The 23636-nt window shown below is 38.4% G+C and overlaps 1 protein-coding gene across 5 annotated transcripts; it reads left to right on the plus strand.

Annotated features, from left to right (window-relative positions):
- Window positions 1-224: 224 nt before the first annotated feature.
- Window positions 225-23519, plus strand: LOC137140232 (serine/threonine-protein kinase VRK1-like). Of its 5 annotated transcripts, none has more exons than XM_067528484.1 (15): window positions 225-399; window positions 808-942; window positions 1383-1438; window positions 4733-4802; window positions 6804-6891; window positions 7650-7758; window positions 8018-8110; window positions 8211-8343; window positions 14844-14964; window positions 17214-17272; window positions 18914-19092; window positions 20654-20785; window positions 21618-21731; window positions 22215-22391; window positions 22668-23519. In XM_067528484.1, the coding sequence occupies exons 2-15, from the start codon at window positions 813-815 to the stop codon at window positions 22995-22997; spliced, it is 1791 nt and encodes a 596-aa protein (XP_067384585.1). In that variant the 5' UTR covers window positions 225-399; window positions 808-812; the 3' UTR covers window positions 22998-23519. The 5 variants fall into 5 exon arrangements, with proteins under 5 accessions (XP_067384585.1, XP_067384569.1, XP_067384592.1 ...); XM_067528468.1 differs by having other exon boundaries at window positions 226-426; window positions 22212-22391; XM_067528460.1 differs by having other exon boundaries at window positions 227-399; window positions 22212-22391.
- Window positions 23520-23636: the final 117 nt, after the last annotated feature.

Consider the following 23636-nt stretch of genomic DNA (forward strand, 5'->3'; position numbering starts at 1 on the left):
TTTTTATCCTGGTGATAAAGGGCAGCACATAACTAATCTAAGATTAGTGTTTAATTCCTTTGAAAACTATTAAAATTTAGAGCACGTTGATTTGTCACGACAGTCGTCCATTACCGCATAGTCCCACCTCTACAGTTTCTCTTTATTGGCTAATGGTTGTTGAGAAACTTTTCCTTGTATACAATTGGCTGTGCGGCGTAGCGGGAGGGACAACTTTCAGGAAGTGATCAAGATATGTTTTGATTCTATTTTTTACCGGCGGTGAGCTGTCTGACCCAGGTTGGAACGGTTTTTTGGAAGAAGGTTAGGTTAAACTTTTAGAATAAAAGTTTTTAAGTATTAATTACGACAGCTTATCGACACCTACGACGTCCTTTAAAAGGACACACACTTTATTCTGTGAGTATAAAAGAACCTCGTACTAAGGTCAGATATGTTAAGTAATAGCTGCTAGTTAAATTAAGGTTTTGTAAACTTCCCAAAGGTTGTTACACATTATCTGCTAGCTAGCGTAACGTAACTTTGGTAACAAGAAATCGTGTTATTAGTAAACGTAAACGAGCTAACGTACAGTAAGGTTAGCTAACATTCACTGGTGTAACGTTAGGTAGTTTTTGGGCGCCCTTCAATTTACAGTAATGTTGTTTCACTTTTGTTTTTATTGTAACCACGATTCCTTGCTCACCAATAGCCAAACCTTTGCTCAGAAGTATGAAGTTCGAGTGCTAGTGAGGTAGCTTCATATTCTCCAAAGTTAGCTGATATTCAAAAACACTTTTTGAGACTTATTTTCTTATACCCGTTTAGTGTCAATGGCACCACCAAGAAAGAGTAAGTTACCGAAACCCCTCCCTGACGGCTTTATTCTGACGGACATGGAGAAAAAGAAATGGAGGCTGGGAAAAATAATCGGTCAAGGAGGCTTCGGGCTGATCTATCTTGGTATTCTATTGAACAGACACTGTCTGATGAGACTTTCCAACACATGCTCTCACCCTGTGCTTTCATGTTGCCACACATGCACGTAGACTTGTATCAAACCTCCCTTATTTTCACTACTGTTTCAGAGAGGAACTGGTATTTTCCTCATGGTTCTCAAATATGTTTGAAGAAATAAGAATACCACCAGAAAGTCAGCATTTTCATGAAATGTGCATTGTAAATGATTTCTTATACAATCTGTGAACACCATGTTTTTCTTTCAGCTGTGCAATGCAATATTTTGTAAAGCTCCTACTGGTCTTGGCTAAAAAATGTAAAAAAAAAAAGTAAATGTCTTGTCTTATCCATTTCAAATGACTTTGTGGAACACATAACATGTCACAGTGTTGCAGCCTGTTTATTCGTCTCATCTTTCCTCAATGTGTCCTGTTGTTCTCTAGCCTCCCAGGACGTGAACAAACCTGTTGCAGCAGACACCAACTTTGTCATAAAATTGGTAAGTATACTTGCCTGTCTGTCTAGACATTCACAATGTTGCAGTTGCAGGAAATACCTTAAACAATCTTCCTTAAATTCTGTGTGACTCATTAAAACACTGCAACAAGCATCACAGCATTTTTAGGCCATAACGGTCACAGGAAAGTCTGCAAAATCCTGAAGGGATGGATTCTGGCTTCAATCTATCCATCTTCATGGATATACATTATTAATGCTTATATGTGTACACAGCAAAATGCTCTGACTCCATGTTTTAGTTTAAATAGGAATATGATTATTATCGTGATAATGGACAATGATGCATGGATAAATTACTCAGAGCAAAGTTGTTTTTTCTTTAAATTCAACTAAAATCATGTGATTTTTGAGTGAAGAAAAACACAAGAAAATTGCAAAAAATGATGACCAAAAAATAATATTTAACAGTGTGGCAAAATTAAGATTTAATCTCTGTTGTGGTTCCTCCAACATCTGTTCTGGGGAAGTGGGATATCCTCATAGGCCACAGATGCACTGCACAGCCTTTTGCTGCTTTTTTACGTTTGTTTGTTTTCCTCCACTTCCCTTTAAGTGATCTAGGATAGTCATCAGTGAGTGACACATGTTTGCTGAGTGAATAAAGTCAGACTGCAGAGAGACAGGATTTAGTTCTGGTATTAGAGCGTATTTTGATTCATACTAACAAATTGCCATCTCTTGACATGTAATTTCATTCAAGCGATTGGTGTAAAGGAACAACAGAACTATCCTGATTTCTGCTGTTTATCATATTACTTATAGGATAGGATTTTGATATGTGAAATGAAATTAAGTTTAAGACAGTTCTTGCCAGTAAGCACATTTAAATCACAGTCCACATTCCTTACTAATATGCATAGTGAATTTCAGATAATTCTGAAAAAAAAAAAAACAAAGTGTGAAGATAAAGTGTTATGGTTAGACCTGCACGATTTAAAAAAAATCTGTAATGTGAAATAATATTTTTCAGAATTGCAAAGATGATATGACATGCGATGTATAAACACATATAGAAGTGTGCATTTTAACTACATGGTTCCTATTGATTTCACTGTTGCACTAGTTGGCTCATAATTCAGTAAACGCATAGTAGCAATGTAGGATCACATTACCATTCACACCCCAGCTTGAGGTCAATAACTTACAAAAGTAATGAAACATGAATGTAGACAATCATAAAAAGTATGTGACTAAAAAAAAGGAATCGATGGCCTATAATGTGAACAAAGACTAAATGACTGCAAATGAATCAATGAGGCTTTGTCTGTTCTGATGGTGACACTAGACTTTGTATGTTGCGTTAGAGCAGACAATGTTGTCCAAACCTGTCTCAATCTTAGTGAATATTTCCCACCTGCTCCACGGTGAGCTGGCTAGACAAAGAAGCACGTTCAGCTGGAGATTTATTTTTGCCAAGTGTTCTACAGAGCGCCACTCAAACTTTTTTTCTAGTAGCCAATAAACTTTACAGATCCTCCTCCTTCTTTCTGTCAGGGAGAATCAAGGCCTGAAACCGGACTGGACAATCATGTTAGTTTGTTATTATTAATCATAAATGTTAATGTGCAATGTCAACATCAAGGAAAAATATCTACAGTATAATAAATCCACCATCTTTCTCATCTTTAAATCCTTAGCTTTGCCTTCTCATGCTTTTTTTTGTTCTGTGTACTGGTTTTCAAATGTTTCCATTATCATAATTATATTCAACAATGAAGTAGTTATTAATTATTATCATTACAACTACTACTACTTCTAATTTAGTTGTTTGTTTTATCTTTATTATTGTTGATCATTGCATTGCTCCCCTCTGTCTGTACAGTATTGTTCTTAAATGTGCACACCACTTCTCTATTCTTCAGTGCCAGGGTACCATATGCTTTTTGTTTTCCTTGACTGAAGTTTTTACAAACCTTATTTTTTGCAAAGGCAGCGATTTTGTGTAAAATCTATGGGAGTGCAATTATTTGCAAATCATTTGAAACCTATTTCTAATATATCTTTAAATAATACAAAACCGTCATATCAAACATTGAAGCTGAGAAACCCAAAAGTTTTTAGAAAAATATGTTTTCATTTTCATTTTCATTTTGAACACATCAAAGATTTTGGACAGTGGCCACTTTGTTGCATTGCCTCTTCTTTCGACAGTGCTTTGTGTTGTGGAACTGAGTAAACTGATTGCTTTACTTTTGACAACATTTTCCCCATTGTTGAATGATATAGGATTCCAGCTGCTCAAAAGTTATTTGTTGTATGTTTTGCCTTATAATGCTCCAAATGCTTTCAGTGGGTGACAGATCTGGACTGCAGTCTGGTCAGTTCAGTAGCAGGACTCTTAGTACTGAGCCATGCTGTTGTAATGCATGAAAAATGTGGTTTGGCATTGTGTTGCTAAATAAAGCAAGATATTCCCTTCAAAAGACATTGTCTGGATTGCAGCATATGTTGTTCCAAAACTGGTATACATCATTGAGCATTAATAGAGCTATCGCAGATGGGCAAGTTACCAGTGCTGTGTGCATTGATGCACCCTCAAAGCATCACAGATGTTAACTTTTTGTCTGTGAAGTGAAAACATGTCAGATGGTCCCTTTCCCTCTTTACAATGATATAGCTTCAATGATTTCCAAAACAAATTTCATATGTGACTCGATAGAATTCCACCCCATCAGGTGTGGCTCCACCCAGCCACCAATGGCAACCTTGGTGCCGGTCCCGAGCCCGGACAAAAAAAAATAATGTGAGGGTTGCGGCAGGAAGGGCATTCGGCGTAAAATCAAATGCCAAATCAATGTGCAGAACATGTTCCGCTGTGGCCACCAGTGAAGGGACAATCCGAAAGCTGTTGATTTGACTCAATAGACAACAGGACAGTTACTTCATCTCGGTCCATTTTAAATGAGCTTGGGCACAGAGACTTTCAATATGGGGTTCTGACTACCTTTTTCTAAACGTGTTGCTGGCATTAAAGTCAAAATTTGCTTATAGTAGAATTTACACAACATCCCTGCCTTTCCTGGAAAAGGGGTTTGTGTTTATGCTAATGTGGCTGAAATGGAGATTCACATTTTTCATTCCTCCTTTTATAAGAAGTAAAAAAAAGAGAAATAAAGCTTAAAAAAGGAACACAACCTGTATGCAGTCATGCTCTTTGGTTGGGACAGTAATCTTTATCATAACTCCACTTTGTGATTTGGGTACAGACCATTAGCCTGATGCCACTTAAGCCAGTCATAATGAAATAGTTAATACTGTGTGCTTGTATGTGCAGGAGTACCAGGAGAATGGTCCTCTGTTCACTGAGCTCAAGTTCTACCAGAGGGCAGCCAAACCAGAGAACAGTGAGTAGCAGCTACCGTCCAGCATCCCGGCAGATCGCTGGAGCATGAGTGTGTTTGACTGATGAAGTGGCAGCAGACACAGAGGCTTTGCTGCCTGCTGCACAGTAATTAATAATAAGCCAAAGCAAACATGCACCTCAGTGGCAGTTACCCCCCCCCCCTTCCTCTCCATGGTTGTCTGGGCTCTCCTACTCTTTCTTTTGGAGAGGAGCAAGAGAGACGAAGCCACTCACATGTAATGATGCCCGGGCCTCTGCTGAGCCCCTGACCACCTGCCACCCTGGTCGAGTGCCAGTCAGGCTAGCCACCATCAAGCCCAGAGCCAGACTTACTGCTTTGTCTGGGGCCCCTGTGTGTATGTGTTTGCAGTTGTGTAAGCACTGCAAGGTTGATATTTGCATGTATTCATTAATACACTTAAAAGGACAAATCACATTTTTTGGACAAAGTATTAGAGCTTTCATTCAAAAGGACACGTGTCAGACTGTGGGTTAGGTCCAGGTTTTTGAAATCATACACAACTGAAGTTGTAGGACTAGTAACATTAAAAGCTTTCATCCATTCCCCTAGCAGATTTGTTTTAACAATCATTTAACTGGTCTATAGATTCTACAGTAGCGCACACAGGAGGTTGTGGTAGAAGAAGCAAGCAAACTTTGTCATAACTTTACAGGTTTCTTTGTATGTTGTACAACACGTGTGCTGAATTCTACTCTAAAAACATGTCAATTTTTGCTTTATAATTGCACATTGGAAGCAGGTGAAGAAGGGAGGGGTGGGCTTTTCATTATTTCTGACCAGTGAGCAGTCATCAGCAAGGATGTCCACACTAGGGCAACTTGGAGTTTTATAAAACAATAAGAACACATCATGGCCCATGTGCGATCTAGGATGATATTGTGGGGCACTTCAGGTAGTGCGACACTGTCCGCATTGAGTATAATTCCAGCATAAAGGACCAGGGTTTCTGCTTTGTCAACACATGCCAATGTTCTGATTAATTTTAATTTAGCGAATGTTTTAACTCCTGTTGCTCTCGTCTTTTCAGGTACAATCCCTTTAGAAAGAATTATCTTGGAGGGTTGCGTCAGGAAGGGCATCGGGTGTAAAAAAAAAAAAAAAAAAAAAAAAAAAAAGCCAAATCAACATATGGACAAAATGATCCGCTGTGCTGATCCTGAACTCACAGGATAAGCCCAAAGTACAAAAGACAAAAAGAAAGTCTGTTGTAAATGCGTACAGTTTTCATTTTTACCCATCAGTCTACAGTCAATAACTGTAAAGACAAAGAGAAACATGGTTAGAAATTTCAATTGAAATTAAATAAAAATCTAAAACTGCAATCTCATATTGCAAGTATTCAGACCCTTTGCTGTCGCGTTCCAAATAGTGGTCAGGTGCATCTGGTTCGGTTTAATTTTGCTTGCAATCAGCCTGCTTTTGGCAAATTGATTTGAATGGGGATCTTAGTCTAGATCAAATACAAATGACCAGTGTATTTAATTTCCCACAGCTCTCATTAAATGGTGGAAGAAGTAATACTAGTTAAGTTAATAGTAAGACATTCTAAGGCACAGATCAGGAAAAGTATATAAAGCCATTTATGAAGCTTTGAATGTTCCCAGGAGTACATTGGCCTCAATAATTGAGAAATGGAAGATGTTTAGAACCTCAACAACCCTAACTGGACACAGAAGTTCAGTGTAACTGAAAATTAGGAATTCTATGGATAGATGGGAAAACCTGCTGTAAAAGTGACCATCTCAGCAGCCCTCCACCACTAAGGCCTTTATTTTCAAGTGGTCAGACAGTAGCCACTATAAGTAAAAAGTAGCTTCTCAAAGATGATCTCCTCAACAACGCACATGACCGCAGCACTTCACCTTTTAGGATGACAGTGACCTATCATGATATGTTAATAGCCCAATTTTATCATTTTAAAATGAAATAATAAATATTTCATTTATCTACCTAATAATTTCTCTTCTAATCCTCTTTCAGTGCAAAAATGGATGAGAAGCAGGAAATTGACCTTTCTGGGCATTCCAAGATACTGGGGATCAGGCCTGGCTGAATATAATGAACTCAGGTACTGACACAGCCAGCATTTGGTGGTTAAATGAGGACTGCATAACATTTCTGATCCATTTTTGAGTGTGAAAACTGCATCAGTATTTTCTCTAGATATTGTAGTAATACTTTGGATTTTATTTCTGGATAAAACCTGGCTTTTACAATATATTATGCCATAAGATGACGCTACTGTTCAAATTGAGGACATTATTTTGACTGGAGTGTTTGTTTCAAAATTGTCATTGGGTGCAAATAATAATAAGATTAATAAGATAAGTCAGATTTAGTTTCTCAAAGTTATCTAACTTAATGGACGGAACTTTAAAATAAAACCTTATGCAATATATAACATTTCCACATTAAATGACTTTACATTTAACAACTCTTACAACAACTTTTGTACTTGTTTAACAATGGATCCAGTGGGCGTCAGTATTTATGTTTATTTCACATCAGGCAAATTAAGTCTTTTGTGTTGAGAAATGTTTGCATCTTAAAAATAACTAAAGTAAAAGTTTTGTCCTTTCAAAATAACTGTTTTTCCCTTTTTAAATGTCACGTTCTATCACCTTCTATTTCTGTCATTTTTTCCATATTCTGGTTGATATGGGATTTTTTTTCCCCCAGATTGATTTACTTGTGTATAATGTAAAGCTCTACTTTTTGGTTGATGAGTGCCTGATTCACATCTTTGGCTTTCAGGCCATCTGCATATTCATAATTAGGTTTTTTTTTTTTTTTTCAATTTTGTACCTCTAATCTTTTTATATTCAGGTATCGTTTCATGGCCATGGATCGACTGGGTAGTGATCTTCAAAAAGTTTGTGAATGCAATGGGGGTCGATTGAAGAAGGCCACTGTGCTCCAGCTTGGTCAAGGACTGGTGAGATTAAGATCATGGAGCTTTCTTATTCTTGGGGTCTATTGATTGTTGGTTAAACAATGTGGATGCAGCTGATGCTCCAGCAGTTCATATAGAAAATCCACTTTACCGCGTAACACAACATATTAACAGTCTTTTGACATTGTGTATTCAGTATTATTTTATTACAGTGTGAGTTGTTTTCTCAAGTTGTAATACATTTTATAAGATGAGTTGTTTTAATTGCATGTTCATGCTCTGTCACTGGATTCTTGGCCAGGTGGATGTACTGGAGTATATCCATGAGAATGAGTATGTTCACGCAGACATTAAAGCTGCCAACCTCATGCTAGGTTACAGAGACCCTGATAAGGTTAGTCCTCTATAAATCTCTTAATTATTCATTCATTCAATATTTGTGTGTATAGTATTAGGACTGTGTATCTAATTGTGTATTATGTTGTGTGCTGTAGGTCTACTTAGCAGACTATGGGCTGTCGTACAGATACTGTCCTAAAGGAGTCCACATAGAATACAAGGAAAACCCTAAGAAGGCTCACAATGGAACCATTGAGTACACCAGCCTCGATGCCCACAAAGGTCTTGGTAAGCCTTAAAATAAATAAGCAGTTTTATACATGTGGTGAACACATTTATTTGTGGTGGCCTAGTTGAGGGGTTCTCAGTCCTGGTCCTCTTGTTTGTTTCCCAACTATCCCTGCACTACACACTGCTGATTACCAGGGTGGGATCATGGCAGACAAAAAAGAATCTGTATCACTACACTGTAATTCTTTAATGTAATGTTCAGACCCTCTTTACTTGTTTCAATTTTTATATTACAGCAATATACCTGTTTAAAGATTACTTCACTCTACACTCAGTACCCAATAATGACAAAGTGAAAACAGAATTTTAGAAATGTCTGTAAATTTATTGAAAACAAACAAACTGAAATATCACATGTACATGAAGCACCTTTTACAGCAATTACAACCTCAAGTCTTTTTTGGGTATGATGTGACAAACTTTTCACACCTGGATTTGGGGATTTTTTTTTTTTTTTTTTTAATCATTCTTCTCTGCATATCCTCTCAAGCTCAGTCACGTTGGATGGGGACTGTTTGACAGGCATTTTCTCTGGCTAGGCCACTCTAGTACCTTCACAGAGTTGTCCCTAGACCATTACTGTGTGTCTTGGCTGTGTGCTAAGGATTTCTGTTGCAGTCTCAGGTCCTGAGTGCTGTGGAACATAAAGAGAGAAGCAAAGAGCAGGGTGAGGGAGGACTGGGCAGAGCAGAGAGGACTGATTCTAAGTCTCAAGCTAGCACTAGCTTAAGTTGCATATTGTAGCTTAGCCTATTATAATTAATACTGATTTCCAGCCATCCAATCTTGCATACACAATTCTTGATCATTGAAAACATAGAGATTAAACAAGTTTCGTATAAATGTTAAAATGTCTATAAACATTTTGAGGTCTGTTTACATAGTAGGTCTTATGACAGTCTATGTTAGCCAACCAAGTGTATAACTTCACAAATTACAGTTTCTTTACTTTCATATTTATCCAGTTTCCTTGTTGAACCTTGGCAGATGTGTGTCTGTTAGATGCATTTAGAGAACAAAATGACACGAGTTACCCTGAACACAGCCAACAAGAGAATTTGATAATTTTATTACAAAGTAAATCTGTGTAAAATGATTGATATTTGCAATTTTTTGTATGGTCCCTACTATAAACTTTGTTCTTAGAATTTGCAGTCTTTGTTTTACATGTGAAATAGTCACTGTGCCTCCCTTGGCTGATATTGGGAACACATTAACTGGCAAATTGCCTACATGCTCCCTCTCTTCATTGGCCATCGATTCACCATCTGCAGCCCCTACTGAATTCCCTAGCATCGTCTCTGTTGAACAATTCCCTAATTAGCTGAAGTCATAACCTGCATCGTGTATTCATCCCCCAATAATTAAGGGCTTTGATGTTTGGTTAGAGCAAGAGGCGAGCCACAGATAACCTCTGCAAGCCCCATGCTGATGAACTCCCCTACCCACCAGTTTGACATTGTGAGTTAGCGGGGCTCATACTAATGGCTGCACCAGTGTTTCTGAAAGCCTGATCGATAAGTAAAAGGGCCAGAAAATGTCCTGTCAGCACTTCCTATTAACTAGGGATTGTGTCAATTTAAATGTTATTTTGAAAGGGTAACAGAAACGAGCAGGTGAGCTATAAAAATACAGATGCACCTTTCTACAAAAAGATGGACCTCGTAACAGAGCATACATCTTTCCATAAAGTGCTCACCAAGTGGCGACAGAAGGTTGTTGGGACCTGATAGAGATAACTGCAATCGTTTCGAAGCCATGTCTATTTCTATATTATAATAGCCCTTCAATAAACAAATCAAATCTCCAGCTACAGGGAGAAAACAATGACATGTGTAACTATGTTCTCAGCCTTTGCTGATAAACACTTTAAACCTGCTTAAAACAGACACATAGAGATTATGACTGAGGATAGGGCCCTTATCTGTCCTTCTCTGCCCTGATGCCACAAATACCCACAAAGACGTTGACGGGTTACCATAGTGACGTTTGGTGAGCACAGCTTGCAAGTGGCACACCTTTGAACACTGAGCTAAATGGTGTAATTACCTCGATTCAGTGGGCGTCCAGCGGACAGAAGACAGTCTTCAAAGGACAAGACTGTGAAGCGGAAGGGTTAAGTGTGTGACACTGCAGTACGCTTTAGGAAATCTGAATAACAACAGGACATAATTAACAACAACACTATCACTGCCTCACCTCCCCATCTAAAACATGTAGAAAATCTGTGTGTTTATGTGGGTGTTTTGTATTTACATGTATTTTTCAGGCATGTCTACGCTGCCTTTGAGAGCTGTTTAAGTCTGTGTAATCAAATGCATATCTCAGCTCTGTCCTGTGCCATTCTTCATATGAGGGCAAAGCACATTAAACACACTGTCTAGAAGCACAAAACACTATTATAAGCTCCAATATTGTGCCGAGAGCATGAACAGAGGGCGGCGATGCTTAATGTAGTTGTTGATCTTTTTAATTGTTAATCCATTATGGTGCTCTGGGAGCTGCAACACTTTTTCCAGTGTCAGTATCACATGTATTCTTCATCTTTATTTTCCTTCAACAAGCTGTCAGTAGCAATGAAGAGCTATGTAATTATTCACAACAATAGGAAGCCACTGCGTAATGCTGACTTAATGCATGCTTACCACTGCAAGACCAAAGAGAACTCTTAACTCTCTACTATCAGAGTTATAGAGATATAGTGTAACAGACAATGGCAGACATGTACAAAGCTGCAGGTGTAGTTGTCGGTCTAGTCACTACAGCATGGATATGCATGCAGACATTTATTTTTTTTTTTTTTGGCCACTGAAAATATCAGTCAACACCAGTTTAACTGGTCACGGTTTTGATCTCTGTGAACAAGGATCAGATATTGTCATCAATCATTTTTAGTTAAATAGCAAAGAGGTGGATTAGTCATGTTGTAATAACTTTTAAGGTGCCATCTTGTGAGATATGCAGTGTACTTACGAGTAGATAAGTGCAAGATCTATAATTCACAAGCTGGCAAACTGCACCATACAGTTGAGCTTGCAAAGGTAAGGTGGTCCTGATGTATCAATGGCAGCAGCACTCACCTGTGGGGCTGCTTTTAAGAGTTGTGACTGAAAGTCCAAACATAGACAAAGGCAGAAGCATTCGCACAAGGTGGTGTGTCCTGCCCCAACAGTTAACACAGTGTGACAGCTTTACAATCTGCTTAGCCTACAATCTAATATCCTAATGTTATGAGCGTAGTACACTATGTGTTTGTATTTTGCAATGATAATGTTTAACTGATAATTAGTCACAAACATTTAATGAGCATTTTTAGTTTGCTGAGGTAGAAAATTCAGATGGACTTCAGATCAGAAAGCTCCGAATGTTGCTTGGGAAAAGTATGAAAAGTATTCATTCACCCCATGACATTTTTTGCTTAAATTTTACTCAGGCTCTCCCCTTCTATCCGGTGACTGTGTGACATCCACTAATCATTCACAGCATTAACACCACCTGGAGGCTTTAATATAAAACATGTTTTTAATAAAAATATTTTTAAGTAATAAGTGATGATATAGTTAACTAATAAATGACATTGTAGTTAAGGGGTTAAAATGGCCTCCATTTACGCAGTACCAACTTATAAAAAGACTTAGTCCCATGACAGAGCACATTTATGTAACATATATGTTAATATGGATACTTATTATTACAACAGGTAAAGTTACAGTGTCCAACTTAAGCTAACCCTAAATTGAATCAGTCCTCTCTTCTCAGCTCAGCTCAGCTCTCCCTTCGCCTGCCTTTATACAGGTTTGCTTACTAACTTACTAATCAGGCGGAAATAATTCCTTTTTTTTTTTTAAGAAGGGTGAGTCCACTCAAACACTTTTAGAAACAATTTTGCCTGCACCAAGACCAGTACTGTTCAGCGAGTCTTGCATCAAGGAAGGCTTCTGTCACACTTCTCTTATTAGGATAAGTGTTATTTCTATCAAGAATATTCAAAGAATGTTGAACACTGTATCCATAGGTCGCAACCTTAAATATAGAAAAGCTTAATGTGACCCTTTTATGTCTTTAATCTGTAACCATTTAACTTTAATTTAGTACTTAGTTCACTGCATCACACTGTAGTTTTCCAAGCATGGGCAGACTATTAAATGACAATAGTGTTTTTAAAATGATTTAATCTGTTTTTCTTTTTAAAAATCTCTAAACCTTTTCTGAAATGTATCCACAAACCTGATCTACTCTAGGGTTTTTCTGATGCCCACTCTTAAGAGTAATGTGTGCTAATGTCGTTAAGACCCATTCTGTAATGCCAATGTCATCCTCCAGTCTCTACCTATATCATCCTCATTGATTGTTCAGCCTCCCTGCTGGCTCCAAGCACTTGTGTTCTCTGCTAACTCCAGACATTTTTTTTTTATTTAAAAGTTTGTTTCCCTGAATCATTTATTTTAATCGGGGCATATATCTACTATAACAATGCAGCTGTGTACAAGAGGATTTGCTTAGAAATGTGCATAACTTTTTTAATAAAATACACATTTGTTAATGTGTAATCAGATTACAACCCTCCCATTCTATGTAATCTGGTCCTGTGTGGTAGTGACCACGCTTTCTCTTTTAGAGTCAGACTGTTGGCTGGAGAGGATCAATTCTGGCCGTGGCTCAGGGAGGAGATTTCTCCCCTCTGATGGAGCCAGTCGATAGTTAATTTCTCTAGAGACGTGTGGTGGCTGTTACAGTATTGAACTGCTAAAACTCCCCACTCTCGACCCTTCTGGATGGACTTGGGTCTCAAGTATTGATAGACTTCACACATGAATGTAGACCTATGCAGTCACACAGTCTTGCTTTAGACCTGTTTCCCAGGTAGTACTGGTTCATGGGAAATCAGTTATCATACATACAATGTTTCATGTTGTGATACTCGCTAAACTTAAATTTTGTTTTTCTACATGATCAAATCCCTAAAGTGTTGTTGGTATTCAACTGCAGGACACAGTTACAGACCCTGGTGACCTTTGTCTAACTTGATGACTTTGAACCATTCTCTTCAGAACAAATATCATTAAGACTAGCTGAATGAGGAATTTCTTACTGTTGTACTCCTACACTGCACAGGATGAAAATACTGAGATTATCATTATTTTGTGTCTATTCTCCATCAAAGTTTTGTTTCTCAGCCTCTCGGTAGATCAGGGCACATCTAAAATAATTTGGAAGTGACGGAATCAGGAGTTGAGCCGAATCTTTATAGTGTTTGACAGTGTTTTTAATGTGTTTAAAAATGGTTTGATTTGGGTTACTGTTTGTTTTATGATGCACAAAATGTTTTCTGTTAGTGAAATGTGTGCGAAAGATTAGCATTGTCTTTCTCAAATATGCAAATATGCAATCTATACTGTAGATGGTGAGATCTTCAAAGTCTTTGCGATTTTACATTAAGGAACATTTTAGTGAAATTGTTCCAGAATGTTTAGATGTAGTTTGTCACAGATTAGTGAACCTCTGCCCATCTGAAATGTTCCTTTTATACCCAGTCATGTTTCTGACCTGTTGCCAATTAACTTAATTCGTTTTCAAATGCTCCTACATTAGTTTTTGAATTGCAGCAATTACTTTTCCAGCCTTTTGTTGCCCCAGTTCCAACTTTTTTGAGATGTGTTGCTGCCATCAAATTCAAAATAAGCTAATATTCTCCATGAAATGGTAAAAATTTCTCAATTTAAACATCTGATGTTTATGTTCTATTGTAAATAAAAAATGGCTTGATAAGATAAAAAAAAAAAAAACAGCATTCTGTTTTTATTTAGGTTATACACATCAGCCCGACTTGTTTGGAATTGGGGTTGTACAAGCAGCAACCACGTTTCTTATGTGCATGTAAACGCCGTTTCCCAATTACCAGAGAAAGATGATTTCTTTGAGTACCCTGATCACTTAGGTGTATGTAAATGCACTCATTGTTGACTTCTGCAACATGTGGCCTTAGACATTTCTCTAATTTATAACCTACAAGAAGTGAATGAAAGAAATTGTTTTTGTGCCTTGATTACGACGGCTATAGCTCTCTGGTTTTATATAACGTGCCACTGTTAGGAAGAAATAACAGTGCGAGTACTCCGCAGAGCTTTTTGTCTTGGTGAGAAGGGACATAATGCAGAGTGAACCCCCTCACTCCCACCACACTACCATCATCATTATACTTTTCTGCAGTGTGTAATCTCACTGTCATTGTGTCTCAGCTGGATGCATACAGACAGTAAATCAAAACTAGGGATCTGCTATAAGGACACACTTCATCTTCATGTTCAGCCAAACAAAAATGTTCCACTGACAGATGACACTGTGCAAGGGGCGGAGTAGTATCTGCATTACTTTTGATTTATTCTTCTTTTCAAATGTCCTGTTTTAACTTGACAATGCCATAAATGGTATTTGTTCAACAAATGTTTTTATTTTTATTTTCTAACCTTCACCACTTAATCTGTTTCTCTAAACAGCTCCATCTAGACGTGGTGACCTCCAGATACTGGGTTTTTGTCTTCTTCACTGGTTGTGTGGGTCTCTTCCTTGGGACAGTCTTCTCATAAACCCAGATAAAGTCCAGGAGACGAAGTCCAGGTCTGTAGTCATTTGTATTGCTTCTATAGCAGAGATTTAATTGCATTTATTAAAACATATAGCCAGGCAAGTAGTGATGCTTTCATGGTAAGGTGTTTATAATGTTTTACTCTTCACTATTTCTTAAATTAGTATTGTCACAATACCAAAATTATGACTTTGATACTGATACCTGCCTAAAAATCCTAATATCAATACTGCAACAATACTACAGCACACACCTCACCTCACCATCAAGAGAAGGAATAGAATAATGGATGACAGAAAGGCACCATATAGAGTGTACTCAGTTCACTACTGCAGCTTGCAGCTTAATACTGGCTTTGGGCCTCTTTAATAAGTGCCTCACTTAATGTCAATGTAAATTGTGTTAATTGATTACATGCTCAATAAAATTGTAATCTTTGTTTTGCAATGCATGTAGCTGTGTTTTCAAAGCTTATTTAAGCTTTTACATAGAATGCAGTAATGTGATTTCCCCATACATGGGTTTAATAGTTAAGTTTATAATTACTTATTAAACAGTGTTTGTTTTAGGCACAAAACACCACCTGGTGCACATTTTTATCTCCATCCATCCAACTTAACCACTTATCCTGCTCAGAGTTGTGAGACGGTTGTAGCTTATTTTAGTTGTCATTGGGCGGTAGGCAGGGTACTTCCTTGCTAGGTCTCCAGTCTATCTCAGGGCCAACACAGAGAGACATACACAGACCGACAGCCATTCACACTCACATTCACACCAACAGCCAATTTACAGTCCCCAATTAACCTTACAGGGAAGCTAAGTACCTGTAGGAAACCCACACAAGCACGGGGAGAACATGTAAATTCCACATAAAAAATCAACCAACCGAGAGATTGATTTGAACCAGGGACCTTTTATCTGTAAGGCAACAGCACTAACCACTCCACCACCCTGCTACCCTACAAGCTGAATGTGCATTATGTTTGCATCCTCTGTCATTCCAGTGTAAGGGAATATTAATGCACAGTATTTTACTGTTTTTGCCACTTGAAATTTAGGGATGTACAATTTCACATGCAACTTCACTTCACAGACAAAGGTTATGCCAGTGTCAGTGTTGTTTGCTCATAAAGATGTTGGCCTCATCTATAAATTAACTACAAAGACCAAGCCAAATTAGAACTTTAGATCTTTTAGATCTTTGTCCTTAGTTGTCTTGTCAAACCCCCATAGTGAATGATGTTTGTTTGTGATACAATAAATCATGTTTGTTTGACTTATATTTAAGGGAATAGGAAAAGTATAATTATGGTATTAAATTTGATAAACGGTTGCTCTTTAAAATTGGCAGGTCTGTTGGTGAGGTGCTTTGCCAAGCTTGATGTGTTGGCTCCTTTGGTTTGCATTGGTTTGAAACCTCTGTCACGAAAGGGCTTTGAAGTTTGAAAACAGATATGGCAGGTCCACTATGCCTGTAGGCAAGCAGTTGAAACAGTGCTGTTCACACACACACACACACAGCTTTGCTGTCACACATCAACATAAATGAAGCCTGTTTCACATATGCCTTGGTGTTGCATTTCACATATGTAACACACATCGTCCGAGTCAGAAGCGTCGTCATGGAATGAATTTGATTTCATGCTTGATTTCAATGTTGGGGTTAGCGTGAACAATGGGAAAAAAAACTTTACAGTACATGTTTTTAAAAAAATGGCAGTTGAGTGATAGAACATTTTGAAACATGCCTATTTGCCTGCTTTAAATCTTCCCGACAGTTTATGAGAGAAGGGGCGAGCGCACATAATGCAGACTTTGTACCATGAGGCTTGCAGAATTACGTCTGGATAATCTCAGGAGCCTCTCACTTGGACATTTACATTCTCACACACACACACTCCAGACAAAGTCAGGAGAATTTCAGGAATCCAATGCATCTGTGAAACACGCTAGTGGTAAGAAGAGAAAAACAGCTCTGATGAAAAACCTGTCAAAGAACAGATACTTATAAAAGGTAATATAGTAATATCTTAATCTTATCTTATATCTTAATAGTAATTTCTTAACAACAGGGTTGTGTGATACCTTTCTAGTACTGGTATTTCTGTGCCACACTACTATATACACAGTTCATGAATTGGTACAGGGTATAAGGGCTCCATGCTTATAATTAAATAGTGTGTTATCCTAAGAACGTAATTACCATCCTGCAACCTCTTATTCTTAAACGGTGCCTGCCCTCACATTCTGACTGTTTTCTCTTCCTTTACTCTTCTCTAAGACTAATAGATAATCTGCCTGACTCAGTCCAGCAGCTGTCAGTGAGTGGAGCCAACACAGGTAAACCAGGGCCACAAGGCAACCTATATATTCCACAGTAATTTAAGTAGCAGGCCGACATGCACAAGACGTGTATAATTGTGATAGCTGCTTGCATGCTTAACCAAGATATTTTAGACTAGGCTTCATGTAAATAACCTCAGATGTTTGTAGAAGCTGATGTTCTGCAGTGTCACTTTCAGTTTCCCATTTACTACTTTGTTTGTATTAACCGAAAAAGTAAGTGTCCTAAAATAATACTGATGTGTCCTTTTGATGTCAAACTTTTCTTTTTTCTCCACACTGACCCTGAAGCTCTTTACCCAGTGTGCAACTAGGCTGTTAGAAATTAAAAGCAAAGTGCACTATGCTGCAGAGTTTTGCTAGTTTTGTTGCCCAACCACAGTCTTGAGGAAAGTCACCTCGTATAGTTGTTTCTATGAGTGTCATTCATAGAAATACTTAGTGGTACAGAACAGGGTCTTCATTCTGTGTTTCTGTTTCTGGTCCTGTGCCAGATTCATTTGACCAATTAAAGGACAAGACTGTTCTCGTGTGACTTGTAGTGAATTTTTCAGTATGTGAAAAGAAAATGGACCAAAGCAAACTAACTATTTCTTCACTGGTCACTTCTTGACCATTCACGTTACTTGTGGTAATGAGAGAACATTTTTAGTAGCTTAATGTGTTACGTTATTATGGTCAAGTTTACATTCCTTTACATTGAAACTGGGGGATGCAAGCTCAACTTTTTCCGCCGGATGACCTTCCTGCCGCAACACTCTCATTTTATCTGGGCTCGGGACTGACACCAAGGTCACCGTTGGTGGCTGGGTGCTGCCACACCTGGTGGGGTGGGATTAGTGGGGTGGAATACTCCGCCACTAAGCCACCAGGCCCCCCCTAGGGATGAGGATTAATAATGCTCTATAATAGGTTTTGTCACAAAACCAAAGCTTCCCACTCAAAATAAAACCTCTTCAGTTGTCTGAAGCTCCAGAATAACTTTTGCACTAATTAAACAGCTGTCTCTCTGACATGCTTTTCAAAGTTTGTCATGTTTTATCTCCTCCTTATAAGAAGAGGTCATACCTGTGTGAGGACTGAGTGTGTGTGATGTATTGTTGGGACTGGATGCTCCTTTACTGACAGGGCCCGGCTGCCCGCCACAGATAAGAGCCAGGGTATGCATCAACTAAGTGTTTGTGTGTGGGTGAGAGATACAAGTTCTACTGCAGTATGTGTCATATACATTGTCTGGCCAGTGCGTGATGTATTGAGGCTGACTGTGTTTGACACTGTCACACATACACACAATGCATATCCATAGCTGTGTGCATGTCTAATCTACCCTCTGTGAAGAGATACATTGGCAGGCAGTGTATTATCTGGACTCTGAGACCTTCAGGTTCATCCTGCCTGTGCTGCTGCATGACTTGAGCGTGTAAGAAACTCTTTCCTTACGAAGATGTAGCGGAACCGTTGCTGTTAAGGGTTTAGTATAGTTCTTCACGGTTAGTCAAATCAAACTATACTGATAAAACAGATTATTCCGAATGGTTTGATTGACCTGGATTTATCCAGTATACACATTTAAGCTAGGCTACATTTTGACGCCTGTTAATGGTGACTTGTTTGGCTCCATTCTATTCCTGTCTTTAGATGAGGTGGCTGCATTTCTCCTTCATGTAAGATCTCTGGAGTACCAAGATAAGCCTGACTACCAGCTTCTCAAAGTCCTATTGGCCAGTGTTGAAAGGGGAAGTCTTGACTTTTCAGTGCCTCAAGGACCTGTAGAAGAGTCGGCCACCAAAGGAGCAGATCCTCATACCAGTAAAAAGGTGAGAACGCTGTAGGCAAATGTTGGGGAAAAAAAAAAAAAAAGTGAGTTTAGCTACTGTCTTTCGTCAAATGAGTAATGAATAAAGATGTAACACACCAGACAGAGACTCTGAATTCAGCAAACTGCACCAACCTGTGACACTATTGTTCATTAGGAAAGTGTAAAAAAACCAGCAGCTTCTCATTTTTATCCAGAGCTCAACATTGCATTTATTGGGTAGGCTTAAGGTTATCCACTGTTTTATGTACATTAATTTATGTGTCTGCCAATCACAATATCATCATTAGCTGCCAAATATTGATTTTCTATTATGATTTTCTTCAAAATTTTACCATTCAAAATGGGTACAATTATATTTCATTGGGGAACTGCACACAGCTACTGCTTGAATAAAGTAGGTTTTGCAAAATTCTTTTATCAGATAAACTAAAATACAGTTATTATTTTAGCAAGCCATATACAGATTTAATGAAATATCAGTATAGATCAACAAGTATCAGACTGGACTCAGATCAGCATAATAACATATATTGAAGGAGAGTGGGACAAGCTTTAAAAAAAACTTGGTAAGCCCAGTTATAACGCAATATCACATAAAGAACAGATTTACGTCCAGAAAGGCCAGGGTGTAATATATGTAAACAGTTTTTTGGCCTCATGGCTCAATGGGAAGAGCATCAGGCCAAAATGCAGAAGTCTGCAAGATCAAATCATTTCAGAGATCGAATTTAATTGTAACATGTAAAATTTGGTCAATTATGACAATAAAGTTTCTATGATGCTAAGGGAAAGTCTGTAGTGTAATATTCCGTGATTTACGTGGTCCTATTCATAGTTTAAGCCATTTGGGTTTATGTAAAACATCAAGTCAATCAGTACAGAACATTTTACATAAAATAGTTATTTGTGCGAACAATCAGCAACCTGATGGTTGGTCACAATTTTTATTTATTTTTTTATTGAGTGGCTAACAGGACAGCAGTGAAGGGGGAGGGTTAACCTCCCTCTGATCCACCCAATGAGTATGTCAACCAGAGGTGGACAAGTCTAAAGCTGGAGGAGAACCACGATTCTCTTCAAATTCAACACAATCACTTCTTGACCCCTCGGCCCAGCGAGCGCCCTCTTAATGGCCCAATTTGAAGAAGTTGATGACACACAACACACTGCAGGGTGTCTCCAATTATGCTCCTGATTTCCTCTCCTCTCCTTGTGTCATTTAATTTCCATGTTAAAGTGCTGGCCAGTTTGATCCCTTCTTAACCAGAAGTGGCCATTTACAGGCGCTTTAGCGAGGAGAGTAAATGTCAGCCAAGATAAAGGCCATTCAGGGGGAATGTTCAATGAATCATTTGCCACTAGTGCTGTATAAATATATTATTTTACATCTGACTGAGATGGGCAAAATCAAAGTTTTCTCTAACATTTTGTCCAAGTTGGGTAGCTAGGTTAAAGAATACATTTTGATCACCTTATGTAACATAAATGTGGAGAAACAAACTGTTTTGATTTGCACATTGATTTTAACAATAAATGAACCCACTTTTATTTATTCACAGAGAGCAGGACGAGCCAGAGAAAGCTCCAAAGCCAAACCTTTGGTCATTGTCAAGGATGAACAAGTACAGGAGGGTAGGAGGTCAGCTGCCCCAAGAAGGGGGTCACACCTCACGGAACCTCAGTCACAACAGGTAAGGTCTCAATCAACATAAAACTAGCACTTGAGTTCATGCGTTACATATTTACATGAGAATATTTGAAAAACAAAAAACAAAACCTAGAACCCATTCATTAATATAATCAAGCTAGTTTTTAGGAAAGTAATGATGGGTCTATGTAGAAGTTGTGCTGGTTCTCTGTGTGTGAGAGGTTCAGGGACAGTAAAGAATGTAGATCATCTGTCTTTCACCCATTACAGGCATTAAAGGATAAAGGTAAATACAAGTGAGACCTGTGGTCCTGTGCTGCTGTAGTTGATTTTTAAAAGATGGTTTTGTGCACAGCACTGTTATAATGCACCCTTGTTAACAAGGCGTGTTTTACCCCTATAGCTGTTTTTTCATTCAACCATTGTCTCTACTGCCCAACTCAAATCTGGCACCGACAATTGTTCTACAGTGCATGACTGGTCTCAACAGCAACTGAATCTCTTTGCCTCATCTGCCACATAATTATTTTTTTGGATATCTGCAGCTGAGTATACAAGTGGACTGAGTGTCAATCTTCATTGTAGATTTTTTGCCTCGGTCTACTTGTGTGTTGACAGGTGAAGGGTTATGGAACAAAAGTCTTTATCAAAATAGTATTCATCACAATCTGCCCTGGTCCAGGAACCACAGACGTTGGAGCCCTGTTGGATGAATTATTATTGTAGTTGTTATATGTTTTTTTGCTGATAACCTCCAACCACAAGCTAGAAACTGCATTGTTGGCTCCCTGCTTGTTCAACAATAATCATCAACTTTCACTGAATATAAAATATTTTTGAAATGACAGAGTGACAAGTGTTTTAATAATAAACAGGCTTGTAATGAAGATTACTGTGGTGATGATGATGATGAGGAGGAGAAGGCCACACCCATCCCTACTTGCTATCTCAGAGGCCCTCCGATAGGCCCTGGAGCTCAGCCTAAACAGGTGTGAAGTTACGATGCTTTTTTTTAGTTTTTATTTATTTATTTTTTGTAAAGTACAATTCACATCTGTAAATGTATTTGGACTGTCATACCCTGTGGCCATATGTATTACACTTAATTTATATTACACTAATTTATGTTCAAAAAATAAATTAACACTTCAGTTTGTACACGTAACAGGTGACTGTGGCGCAGGAAGGTAAGATCGGTTGTCCACCAATCCCCCAGTTGTTGGTTCAATCCCCATCTCTGACACTGAACCCCAACTTAGTTGCTCCCAGTGAGCGTTGGCCAGCTGCATAGCATCGGTGTTTGAGTGTGCGTGTGTGTGATTGTGAGAGCGAATGGGTGAGTAAGATGCAGTGTTAAGCTGCAAATAGGTAAAAAAAATTGCTATATAGGTGCACACAACCATTTACCATAACTACATTGAGCAATAATAAAAGTATTCATCAATATTAAACTTGTTATTTTGTTACAGAAGGAAAAGGAAGGACTGCCTGCTGTCAGAAGATCACTGAGGCCTAGAACTGTGCAGAATTATGCAGAAGATGACGATGACGACGATAATGAGGAGGAGGAAGAGGAAGCCAGGCCTGAACCCATCTCTGCATGCTATCTCAGAAGTCCTCCAAAAGGCCCCAGAGCTCAGTCTAAACAGGTGTGAGGTCAAGTTAGAGAAGCCAGGCTACTTGTGCTTTGTATGCAATTTGCTTTATAATGCAGTCCCAATTTAAATCTATTGATTAATAATTTATATATATATTGGTTAAGGTTTCAAAAATTGCTCAAACCATTACAAGTCTTAAAACTCAGCAACCAATTTTTCACAAGTTTATTTGAAGTTAATCCCATGTCAGATAATACGGTGCAGTAAAGCAGCTGTTATTACTAGCAGTACTAAAAGAGCAAACACTTGAAATGCCCTCTTTAACAGACAAGTAAATCCAGTAAGACCTCCAGGACAATGTGTGACCTGACTGTGACCTCAGTGAGACAAAAAAGATGGACCCACCAGCAAAGAAGAAAACACATATTGACAGAGTGTGACAATAGGAGCCAAACACACATGGACTACAGGGACAGATGGGATGAAGAGCTACCCGACCACAGGACAGTCTACAATCACCAGCAGTGGTCTGCTCCTAAAGGTCCAGAACAGGACTTTGGTTGCACACAGAGGAACAGATTGCTGAATGGTTTTTTCTTTGTGGGTGTCTTCTTTTTCTTGGGGGCTCTACTTCAGGCTTTGCCAAAGTCAATTTAGGTTCCTTGTAAAAGCTCTGCTACTTTTACTCTTATCTAAGCTGTTTTCTTAAGGGAAAACAGCAAAATGGTGCTTTTGTTTAACCTGCATTATTAGGAGGCTGGTTGTGCACGTTGGCACGTTATAACTATGTGGAGACTACTTCTCTGTGGACAGTGCTATGAGTGAAAGTCTGAAGGGTGTAGCATCAACTAAAAGCAGCTAATGCGGGGAGAGAAAAATTCGTTGTTTTTCCCCTTAAAACTGTAGAAACCAAAAGTTAGCATGTCAGCGTTCATATTATTGTAACCAAGAGAGATACTGGGATACTGGTTATGCATTTGTGCTTGGATTAATTTTCTTTATTCTGCTTTTTTCATTTGTGCACTTCGTCAAAAGGACATAAAGTTCTCCCAAAATTCAGAGTCTCACACAACTATTAATTTTTTAACTTAGTTTCTTATTCACTCTACAAACATGAGTAATAACCTGGTAGATAATATTCCTCAACCGCAGTTCATAACTGAAAAGGGTGAAAATTTTCTTGAAAAAGCTGTAACTATGATAGACTACAGTTCAATTTGGCCTTCCATGATTCTCAGGTGAACTTTAAAGTGCATTTATTTGGATAGAATAGAAGCTGTAAAGTCTGGCTCTGAT

The sequence above is a fragment of the Channa argus genome, chromosome 1, assembly GCF_033026475.1.
Source record: "Channa argus isolate prfri chromosome 1, Channa argus male v1.0, whole genome shotgun sequence".
Lineage (NCBI taxonomy): Eukaryota > Metazoa > Chordata > Actinopteri > Anabantiformes > Channidae > Channa > Channa argus.